General features: G+C 43.8%; 1 protein-coding gene across 2 annotated transcripts in view; it reads right to left on the bottom strand.

The window, feature by feature from the left end:
• MICU2 (mitochondrial calcium uptake 2) overlaps positions 1–12,138 on the bottom strand; it is an 84,716-nt gene that overhangs the window by 29,780 nt on the left and 42,798 nt on the right. For both annotated transcript variants that reach the window (XM_033409422.2, XM_033409421.2), the window contains exons 3-4: positions 6,724–6,755; positions 6,545–6,620 (exon numbers count right to left, since the gene is read on the bottom strand). In XM_033409422.2, the coding sequence (XP_033265313.1) occupies positions 6,545–6,620; positions 6,724–6,755 (108 nt within the window). The remainder of the gene's footprint in view (positions 1–6,544; positions 6,621–6,723; positions 6,756–12,138) is intronic.

The following is a 12,138-nucleotide window of genomic DNA, read 5'->3' as shown; positions in this document are numbered from 1 at the left end:
ATGTTCCTCTAACGTCTATATTTTCTACAAACTGGTACTTACTTAGATCCAGAGCTGTGCTCAGATTCAAGTTTAGTTTTCGGCAAGAATTCTTTTTTTTTGGCCGCACCGTGCGGCATGCGGGATCTTAATTCTCCAACCAGGGATCAAACCTGTGCCCCCTGCATTGAGAGCGCAGAGTCTTAACCACTGGACCACCAGGGAAGTCCCAAGAATTCTTAATAGATGGTGCTGCATACTTCCACCAGGAGGTCAAAATGTAAATGTTTACAGAAGATGCTAAATACCACTGAGAGATACTGATAGTGAGTTCCAGGACTTAAAAAAAGGTGAAGTCTTCCAGAGTGTAGATGACCGAAGATGTCTCAGAGGAAGTAGTTCTAAAAATGGTCTTTGTTCCTTTTTATGGTTGAGTAACTATACTCCAATAAAAATTAATTAAAAAAATGGTCTTTGAATGATAGGTGAAAACTGCAATGAAGCAGGGGTGGTATAAGTGGGAAAGCCATATGTATAGGAGAGATGAAGCTGCATATGAACACTGAAAAGCGAGTATTTGTCTGCAAGGATGTTCCTGTGGAAGAGTCAGTGGGAAGCACAGCTACCTGGTGGCTCAGAGATGAAGAAGGAAGCCTGGCAGAGGGTGATGGCAGCGGATCTGCACCATCCTGCTGTGAAGGAGGACCAGCCCCTATGGGCCCCCGGTCAGATACAGCAGAGACACACAGCCGAAAGCAGTGCAGAGCAAATGAGGCAGGTAAGGGTTTGACACCCAGGTAGTTCAGTGCTTCAGCTAACAGGCAACTTCCAGTATGTATTTAAATGCTCTTAATGACTTAACAGTTTTTTACATTAGCAATTTTTCTGTCATTTTCATCTTGGAGCAGTTGTGCTTCCCTTTAATAAAAAGCCTAGAGTAAGTCTTCAGGTATTTTTTCCTAGAAATATTCAGTGTTTATATGAAGGGAGAATAAATTAAATGTGTTTTGTCATATCTCATACCTGAGAGAAATGCTCTAACGTTAGTTGAAGGATCAAAGTATTTCATATCTTGGCAGCCTCAAAAAAGTGAACAGTTTTTTTCTGATTTTCAAAGGAATACAGCAATGTGAAAAAATGGCCAAACTGCTGGACTGAACTGGGCTTGGTGCCAAAAGGAGACCTCACTTTTCTTTTCTCGAGACATAGGTACATGTCCTGTGCAGAGGGGAACTTCTTGAAAAAGAAAATTCTTTGAAATACTGACTTAAATAAAATGCTTGAATAAACACAGTTGAGACAGTGTAAAAACAGCTCCCTACACTCTCAAGATAGATTATAGACAATACAGCTCTCCAACAGCATTCTAGGCACCTGCCTCTGAAAAGCTTTTAAAGGAAACTGACACTTCTGAATACTTATAGGAGAAACAGTTTAATACATATTTGTTGCACTGAATTGTAAAATAAATGCCGTTAAATGTCAATGTTTCAAAACTGCATGTCAAATAGGAAAGTATTTTAAATAATTTATATTAAAAAAAAATTTTTTTTGGCTACACCGCACGGCATGCAGAACTTCCCTGACCAGGGACTGAACCCCCTGCAGTGGAAGCGTGGAATCTTAACCACTGGAGCACCAGAAAAGTCCCTATATTTAAAAATTTATTAAAGAATCCTTAAGGGTCACTAGAAGAGATGATTAAATTCTGTTAGTTACTATGCTTCTCTAGAAATATTTTAAATTTGGAACCGTTGAAAAATATGACTTGCTACTAACTGCAATTTTGAGAACTCTGTTCTCCAAAGAGAAATTACTACATGTATCATAAGAACACATTTATATCTTACAATATATGTTATAATTTATATTCAGTATATCCTTGAGGATGGTATTATGTTGAGAATTCTGCTCAGTTTCAAAAAATACATAATAATTATAACTTATAATTTACTTTTCTTTATAATAATGCATGGAGGTGGATTATTTTATTTCAAGACTATACTACCCTTTTGTTAGTTATGATGTAATATACATTTTGATAGTTCTTTTAGGTGGTAATATAGAATATTTTAAATTGTTCCAAATGTAGCTAAATTTTACATTCTTTTTTTTCAAATGACTTCATTAATATCAACAAAGGAGTATATCTGGAAAAAAGTGTATCTTGAATCTTTCCTATAAAATATTCAGTGTTTTTTCTTTAAGCTGGAATGTACATTTCAACTCACGTATTTCAGAGAAAAACTAAAAAAATAAGTCTTGTTAAGTCCTTCCTCAACATTTTTTCTTGTCCTGTAAGTTCTCTAGAGGTGGGAGAAGAGAGGATGAACTCAATAAATATTTAGAAGGCAAAATTAGAAAGATCTGTGTTTGGCTGCATATGAAAGATGGAGGGGCAAAGAGAAAGGGTTCAAAGCTATTTCCGGGTTTCAATGAGCTGGGTGAAAAGTACCACCACCCAGTAAGACACAAACAAAGCCTGGGTTGAGGGCAGCTAGCGTCTGGAGAAGCGGCAGCGCTTGGGGAGGCCGTAGTGGTTCTTACTTGGCCTTTTCACTCACTCTTCTTCTGATCCCTCACCACCACGTGGCTCTGTTCTCCTGCATTTCCCTGTCAGTGGCTTAATTTCCTTGTCACCAGTAAGTTCTACCATCAAGTCCCGATTTCCTTACCAGTCCTAATTAGTGACGGCTGTTTTTAATACACCCCCGTGTGAACGGCAGGAAGTTAGGTTGAATTCTCCTCCTGCCGCTGCCCAGCGCACATTTTCATTCGTCCTCTCTGACTCTGAAGTGGATGCTACCATGGTCTCTCTCTCCCTGCAGTCACTTCTTTCTTCTAGTTTCCCTTAAAGCCTCTCTTTCCTCTATTTCTCCTACTAATATCCTTATAGATTTGCCTAAAGGGGGAAAAAAATCAACTTTCTGCTTTGGACTTACATCTTCTGTTTATTTTTCGAACAGTCCGTCACTAAGGGCTTTCTCCCCCGTCATCCAGAAATACTGACTTTTTATTCTTTAAGAAATCTGTGTGATGCCCCTGTTCATTTTGAGAATATAAGTAGTCCTCCAGTTACATAAAGAACAGGGAACGAGAACTATCGAGTGAGAAAAGTGTGTGAGTAGGCTAATGGATCTGTCTCCTATGGTTAGAAAGCGGTACGTACAGATGGAGAGACAGAGCTGGAGATACAGATGTGTATGTGTCTGTTACTGAAAGTTAGAGACAGTAAATAGAAGTTACTAACCACCTTTCTCAGTACCCTCTGTATTTCCTATGGTATGGAAGCAGCACAGCTGGTAACGACACAGATTCACAACCCTCCTTCCCGAGACCAGACCGTGACTGCGGACATGGCCCGGGCCCAGCAGAACCTCTAACTGAGCAGCTCCAGGGACAACCCCGCCCCCGCCCCCCAGCCCGTCTGAAGCGCTACGATTGTAACTAACACAGTTCTGGAAGCTGCACTAACTGTCTACTTCCCCTCAGGTCAAACTGCTGCATTCAGGCCTCCACGAACCCGGAGCCCGGAAGCCTGGCCACTCCACGCTGTCATCTCCGAGCCAAGAACACGATGGTCTGTCTGCTCGCTGCTCTGAAACCTCCACTCCCCCGTCGTATAGGAGGCCTCAAAAACATTGCCCTTCACTTGCCAGGGAGCCTCCCACTTCCTTCAGTTTGTTAAATCTTGCTTTTAAACCTCGGTGTCTCCTGTGAGAACAGAGTGTCTGCCGGCTTTTCAGGGCTGACGAGTGGCTTTGCGCTCTGACTCTGTCCACCGCGCCGCCCAGCGCGTGGCCCCTGCAGTCACTGCGGAACCTCCCGCCGTCTCCTCTTCTGCGCCCTCCTCAGGCGCCTCGGCCCCCTCTGCCCAGACGAGAGGGGTTTCTCTCATCTGACTTGTGGGCTTCTTACAGCTCCCCCACGGCAACCCGCCGTTCTCAGGACAAGGCCCACGCTCCTGGACACTCCCTCCCATGCTGCCTACGTACGGCTGAGGCTCTGCTCACCTCTCTAGCTTAGGTCCAACCGCCCTCAGCGGCCACACCCCACTTTCCAAACGGCCTCTGTCCTCTTTGTTGACACACCTGCAGCTGGTCTGCACTTCATCCTTCCGGAACCAACCAACCTCCATGCCTCTGCTTCTCCCCGGACACTCTGCGACGCTCTCCCGAATGGCCTTCCTCAGTAAACACCTTTAACTGGTCGCCGTGTGCTGAGCCCTGCCGCACCTGCAAGCGGCTTCTCCGCTCGGGACGCCGGCACCCTTGCAGACGGCTCAAGTGGTGACTCCTCTCCCCACTGCCACGCTCATCCCAGACCTTTGCTCTTCCAACCTCTTGCAGAAACCTGTTACTCCGAGGCTGATGCCGTCGAGCTGACCACCTCCGACTTTCTTCCTGGTCACCTACCCAGCTCCCTCTCTTCAGCCTTCCGTCGCCGGAGGCCTGAGCGCCTGGTCCATCGTCCAGCACACAGGACCACACTCTACTCTCAGACCTGGGGTCACCTCGTCACATTCACGCTGCCACTTACTCTGCTCCAGCCGGCCGATTCCATGACCGCACCCGAGGCCAAACTCACCTGCAGTGGCTTCTCCGAACCGGAGCGCAGACCCCGGCTCTGCGCGCACGGTGGGCCCCGCTCCTGGGTTCCCAGCTCACCTGCTCCCACCCTCACTGGCCGCTCTCTCCTGAATTCCCACTTTCTTTCCATCGCTCTTCCCATCTTACTTTTTTCTCTCCAAGGCTTGTTACTTAAAGACTCTCGTGTTTTTAAGTAAAACTGCTGCCCTCGACACCGTTAACCCCCTAGCCCACGACTTTTCTTCCCTGTGTTTGCCTAGTAACACCCTAACCGCATGCTTCTGTGTACTTCCCGGCCTGCCCGCGGCCAGGGGAGAACCAGCTGGTGGCCACTTCAAACCTCCTACTTTCTCCACACCCTCCACTTTACGAAGGAATCAGGGCCACCCTCCAAACCCGCCTCAACTTCTCAGCCCTGCTCTGCAAACATGTGCGGTAAACACCCGCACATCATCCCTCCCCACGCGGTACAACGCAAAGCTCCCCGCTGAGGGGCGCGCCCTCCACCGAGCTCTGCACACCCTCCGCCCCCTCACACCCAGACGTGCGCTCAAAGCCCTTCGTGCAACACAGACCGCCAGGACCGGCCTCCAGCTCACACCCGCCCCGCCCCGCACCACTGTCCTCCACGCTCTGCAATCTGCCCCCAGAACCCGTCCCAGCACCGCCCCTGCCCTTGCTGACGCGCGGGAGCACCTCCCCACCGCCAGTGCTAACCACGTTCTAACCCCCTTCCTTCACGGGCCCTGCACACTGATGCTCCCTCCCTCCCAGGCTCCCGAGACTCCCTCTCCCCCTCTGATGCCTCTGCCTCCTCTCCTGCACGGCACCTCCTCCTCCTCTGCTCCCGTGAATGCTGGTGTCCTCTGCGCTATCTCTGAGGCTTTGTCTTCTTACTTTAGAATAATCACTTTACTTACTTATCTGGCTGCACCCCTCGGCATGCAGAACTTCCCTGCCCAGGGATCAAACCCGCACCCCCTGCAGTGGAAGCACAGAGTCTTAACCACTGGACTGCCAGGGAAGTCCTTTCTCTTCTTCTTCTTCTTTTTTTTTTTTAAAAATATTTATTTATTTGGCTGCGTCAGGTCTTAGTTGCGGCACTCGGGATCTTTTGTTGCAGCGTGCAGGCTCTTAGTTGTGGTGCGTGGGCTTAGCTGCCCTGCAGCATATGGAATCTTAGTTCCACAACCAGGCATCGAACCCGAGTCCCTTGCATTGGAAGGCGGATTCTTAACCACTGGACCACCAGGGAAGTCCCAAATCCTTTCTCTTCTCTTTTTTTTCTTTTATAAATAAATAAATAAATTTATGTATGTATGTATTTATTTATGGCTGCATTGGGTCTTCGTTGCTATGCGTGGGCTTTCTCTAGTTGTGGCGAGCGGGGGCTACTACTCTTTGTTGTGGTGTGCAGGCTTCTCACTGTGGTGGCTTCTTTTGTTGCAGAGCACGGGCTCTAGGTGCACAGGCTTCAGTAGTTGCAGCACGCAGGCTCAGTAGTTGTGGCACACGGGCTTAGCTGCTCCGCAGCATGTGGGATCTTAGTTCCCAGACCAATTGAACCCGCGCCCCCTGCACTGGCAGATGGATTCCAAATCATTGCACCACCAAGGAAGCCCATCTCTCCTTATTCTTTTTTTTCTCTTTTTATTTTCTCTTTTTTTCTCTTTTTTCTTCTTCTTTTCTTTCTCTCCTTATTCTTGATGCTCTGCCTCACCTTTCTCTCCAAGCTTACTGAAATCAATGTTTAAATAATTTTTCTGTGATTGCTCAAAGAGTTTAAGAAAAAGTTGCTTCAAATGTAATGAGTATTTTATTATGATTTAAAAACATCTATTAAATAACACACTTATAACATTCTCTCTGCAGATTCTCTAATGTATGTTCTTCAATATGCAGCTGCAAACCTCATAACTTAATTCCTTAATAATACTTTGGTTAAATAAAACAGAAGTAAAACAAATAAAAATTACCTTTATCGCCAAGGTCTCTAAAAAAAGTTGATCCACAACCAGCTCCTTTGATTCCTGCCAGCACGTCCTCAATATCCTTTGAATAAACATATTAAAATCTTTCAATTTAACTTATAATAGTGGATTTTCTATCTTAAAAAAAAAGAAAAAGAAAAAAGACCTTCACCTCCATCGCTTACCTTATTTGTCAGCCTCTTGACTAAAGTTTTACCTATAGCAAAGAAGAAATATTATTTAGTACCCATATACCTTGGTAAAATTCAACTTCCATTAAGAAGAAAATCACTTAAAAGACAAAACAAATAACTAAATATTTATAAAAAATAGAAGTCTGGCAATTTCAGCTAATATCTTTAAACAGAAGTTATGAGCCAGAGAATTCTAAGTGTAAACACAAACACTGTAGTTCTTTGTAAGACCTATGTTCACTTTCACTCACTCCCTTCCAGAAATATGGAACCTTCTAACCATCTCTCACTCATCATAGCTGTCTAAGAGAAATAAGTTTGTGCCAAACATTATTTCTTTCTTTACATGATTATTAAAATCTGTCTCCTTTTGCTTTCATTGACTAAAAAAATACACATTCATCTTTCAGAAAGCTACCTTTTTAACCCTGAAAGGTTCTTAAGGTCACAGCTCTGCAGTCAGATCTAAAGGCTGGTCAGGGGCTTCCCTGGTGGCGCAGTGGTTAAGAATCCACCTGCCAATGCAGGGGACACGGGTTCAAGCCCTGGTATGGGAAGATCCCACATGCCGTGGAGCAACTAAGCCCGCGAACCACAATTACTGAGCCTGCGCTCTAGAGCCTGCGAGCCACAACTACTCAGCTCGTGTGCCACAACTACTGAAGCCCGGGTGCCTAGACGCCATGCTCCCCAACAAGAGAAGCCCGCTCGCCGCAACTAGAGAAAGCCCGCGCGCAACGACGAAGACCCAATGCAGCCAAAAATAAATAAATAAAATAAACAAATAAATAAATAAAATAAAAGTAAAGGCTGGCCAAGATGGCTGTTCATTCTAAAGTGATGTTACTTTTAACAGTTTCCTACTGGATAACAGATTAAAATTCTTTCAGGCTTTCCGCCATCGTCTTTAGGCTGACTTCATTTTCCTCTTATCCACTGTAATTCTAAAGCAATCACCTTGCTTCTTTTGTTGAGACTTTTTCTGAAGACAGCCTCAAGCCATTTACACATCTAGAACACTGAAAAATATTTTGTTAATTTTATTTCTTATGTAAGCCATATGCATCACAAACTTCCCTTCTTGCTCTCAAAATTATCCATGAAGTTTGTTCAGTGCAATTACATGGTGTGTGAAAATTCAGGTGACAGGTTGAAAAAAAACAATACTTTTAGATGTGGCTTTTTGCAGTTTGGGATGCTTAAATTTGGATTATAAATCTACTGGGGACAAATTCTATTATTTACTGTTAATAAATTATCTAGATTTTATTTTTGCTTTAATAATTAAAACATTAATTGTGAACATGACCATATAATTTTTAGAAACATCTATGACCATGTTTGTAAGCTTAGGAGTTACTGTTTTGGAAAAATTGTCACTGATAAACTATTGTTACCCAATGACAAATAACTCGATTCTAATGTTAGATGCTATTATAACATGAGATCATCAAATAGATAGAAGTTACCCGGTAATTTCATGTTGACTACAAGTTCTGCCGGATACCTGTATATGTATTTGATTATCAAAAATGGAGACTCCATGTACTAAATGAACTTGTCTTGAAAAAAATTTTTTTCAAAATGGAATATTAGAAAATGGTAAAGAAATTACCTTTGCTGATAAAAAGTCTGGGGTACCTCTGTTACAGAAAATTCATTTTTAGGTTAAAAAAGAAAAAGACAAGGCAGAGCTCCTAGGAGAACACCTTGTCTTTCTTACTTCCTTTCTCCTAAGTCAATAAACATTTCTCTGAGTAAGAGAGGAGACTGTGGTGTTTCCAACCCAGAACCCTCTGCTGGGGTTTCTTAGTGCGTCTCACCCAGGCTGCCTGGTTTTAGACCACTCGTTTATGGGCTCCCCAAGGAGAGAGACCAAGTATCAGATTTAAGAGGGGTGCGGTCTGGTCGGCTACACGAGGGGCATGACCTTTGTCCATCTGACAACAGTAACAACACAAAGACACATTAAATATACTTAAATATATGTATTCATTTTTGCCAGTCCTCTCCCCCCTACTTTTTAAAAAATTGAGGTAGAGTTGATGTCCAATATTAGTCTCAGACATAAAACATAGTGATTAATAATTTTGATAGGTTATACTCCATTTATAGTTATTGTAAGATATTGGTCATATTCCCTGTGCTGTAGCAGGGGTCCCCAAACCCCGGGCTGCGGACCAGCATCGGCCCCGCGGCCTGTGAGGAACCAGGCCACACGGCAGGATGTGAGTGGCGGGTGAGGGTGTGAAGCTTCATCTGCTCCCCGATCGCTCGCATCACCGCCTGAACCATCCCCCCCCCGCCCCGTCCCGGTCCGCGGAAAAACTGTCTTCCACGAAACCGGTCCCTGGTGCCAAAAGGGCTGGGGACCGCTGCTGTAGAGTATATCCTTGTAGCTTATTTTACACAGAGTAGTTTGTATCTCTTAATCCCCTATCCCTATATTGCCCCTCTCCTTCTTCTCTTTCCCCACTGGCTTTCTCTGTATCTGTGAGTCTGTCTCTTTTTTGTTACATTCATTTGTTGTATTGTTTAGATTCCACATATATGTGATAACATAGTGTTTGCCTTTCTCTGTCTGACTTAGCATAATGCCCTCTGGGTCCATCTATATTGCTGCAAATGGCAAAAATTCATTCTCTTTTATGGCTGAGTACTATTCCACTGTATGTATACACCACATCATCTTTATCCATTCATCTATTGATGGACACCTGGGTTGCTTCCGTATCTTGGCAATTGTAAATAGTGCTGCTGTGAACATCTGGATGCATGTATCTTTTCAAATGTTTTCTTTGGATACATACCGAGGAGTGGAATTGCTGGATCATATGGTAGTTCTATTTTTATTTTTTTGAGGAACCTCTATACGGTCTTCCACAGTGTCTGCATCAATTTACATTCCCACGAACAGTGTAGGAGGGTTCCCTTTTCTCCATATCCTCGCCAACATTTGTTATTTGTGTTCTTTTTGAGGACGGCCACTCTGACTGGTGTGAGGTGATACCTCATTGTAGTTTTGGTTTGCATTTCTCTGGTGATTTGCAATGTTAAGCATCTTTTCATGTGCCTGTTGGCCATCTGTATGTCTTCTCTGGAAAAATGTCTATTCAGGTCTCCTGCCCATCTTTTAATTGTGTCTTTTGTTTTCTTGAGATTGAGTTGAATGAGCTGTTTATGTATTTTGGATATTAACCCCTAATCAGCCACATTATTTGTAAATATTTTCACACACATAAGAAACGCATTCTTATTGTTTTCATAGCTATTTCATATACATTTATGCTGTCATATAAAAATAACAGAATGGGAAAAACTTAACAGCAAAAAAGGCAGATCTAGAGTTGAGGATGCCTTGCTTCACTGTGCTAGTATGAAAGGATGGAAAATACATTGTAGCTTTTCTTGGTAGGGGAAGGGATAAATCTTCAACACTATGATGGAATTTTGGCTCAAGAAGTAGAGTGTTTTAAAAGGTCTCCACCTACTCTGGAGATTCCACCACGTGGTTTTCACTGTTTACAGAGGATTTCTGAAGTTAAAAACCAGGAACAAGCACATCTTGTTACAGGCAAACAGCCATTTTAATACTTAAAGTAAGTAAAACTGCAACAATACATATTAAGTGTTGTTACAGGTCAAATAAATCTTTGCCTGTAGCCAAAATAAAGTTATTTGATAACCATAACTACAAAAACATTGCTAATAGTATCTAATTCAACTTCATTTTGCTAGAGATAAGTGGACTTTTGACACATAAAAATTACACAGTAGAGACATTTACATCATTTCACATCTTGCATAAATACATGGAACAACTTAGCATCAATATTAGAATTGGTATAAGAGCTGATTACACACTTGCTTGAATTCAGTCTCAGCTATGATGGAAATCAAGGCAGAAAATAGCACATTAGCAAAGTGACTGAGCTCCCGAATATCACTAATAAAAGTGATAACTGGAGGAAAAAAAGGAAGGCAAATTTCAGTGGTGCTATTTTCTTTCAACAAAGCATATGGCTTGTTTATTTTGCTGGAATATTTAAATAGTGAGAGCCAGAGATGACCTCTGGTTGGCATTTCTTCTAGAGGAAGACAAATGTGATGCCCTAAAATGCCTAAAACTGGCCTCCTTGCCAACTTTGATAAGTCGCTTCTTGAAATACATTTACATCTTTTTTTTTTTTTTTTCGGTACGCGGGCCTCTCACTGCTGTGGCCTCTCCCGTTGCGGAGCACAGGCTCCGGACGCGCAGGCTCAGCGGCCATGGTTCACGGGCCCAGCCGCTCCGCGGCACGTGGGATCTTCCCGGACCGGGGCACGAACCCGTGTCCCCTGAATCGGCAGGCGGACTCTCAACCACTGCGCCACCAGGGAAGCCCACATTTACATCATTTTTGAATGGAAAAACGAGAAATGTGACTTTCTTTTTTGCAACCTTAAGCACTGTGAAATAATTAATAACATTATACATAACAAATAATTTAATTACAGCTTGAAAACTGATATAAAGGGGGAAATAGAAAGCTAAGAAACTAAACAATGGGGAGCGGGGAAGGTGAGGAAAAGCTTCTCCAAATGAGAGCTGCTTAAGTTAAGACCTGACAGATTAGCAGGAATTAGCCCAGAAAAGTGGGGCTGAAAGCGTTCCGGGACTAGCAGGTGAATCGGGCCTGAGATGGAAGGGCTGGAACCCTCTGCCAACACAGCAGGCCCTGCGGTGCCCCCCCACCCCCGCCATGAGGTGGAAGAGCGCCATGGTTGTGAAGGGGGTGTTGCTATCTCACGACCTCTACTTTCTCTTTGAGCTGCGATCAGGTCCTTTGCTGGAGTGTGTAGGACAAAGTATAAGGCCACGACACAGCGGAGATGCTGGTGTACAGAAATACAACCGATTTTCATACAGAGGTGCTGTGTCCTATGACCTTGACAACTCCCTTACTAGTTTAGTAGTCTTATTATTTGTGGATACTTTGAGATTTTCTACATAATCATGTCTCTGAACAAAGACAACTTCCCTTTCCCTTTTAAATCTGTAGGTCTCATTTCTTTTCCTTGCCTTTTTGCACTGGTCGCTACTTCCGGTAGCATGGTGAATACAAGCCGTGAGAGTGGACAGCCTTGCCTACTCCCTGATCTCAGAGGCAAAGCATCTAATCTTTTACTATTAAGAACGATACTAGCAACTGGCTGTAGGCCCACATGGCCTTTTAGGACCTAGCCTTCAAAGTGCCACACTGTCACATCCATGCATCTCTAGGAGTGGAAGTCGCAAAGGTCACGGAGAGGGGATACAGGTCCCACCTCTTGATGGGGGCTGACAAAGTTCTGGAAGAGCATACGGGACCAGAAATACCGTTGCAGCCATTTTTGGAAATACAACCTGCTGCAGCATCTTAACAG

Source organism: Orcinus orca, chromosome 18, assembly GCF_937001465.1.
Source record: "Orcinus orca chromosome 18, mOrcOrc1.1, whole genome shotgun sequence".
NCBI lineage: Eukaryota > Metazoa > Chordata > Mammalia > Artiodactyla > Delphinidae > Orcinus > Orcinus orca.
Note: the sequence above shows the minus strand (reverse complement) of the source record. Positions and strands in the feature narration are given on the sequence as shown.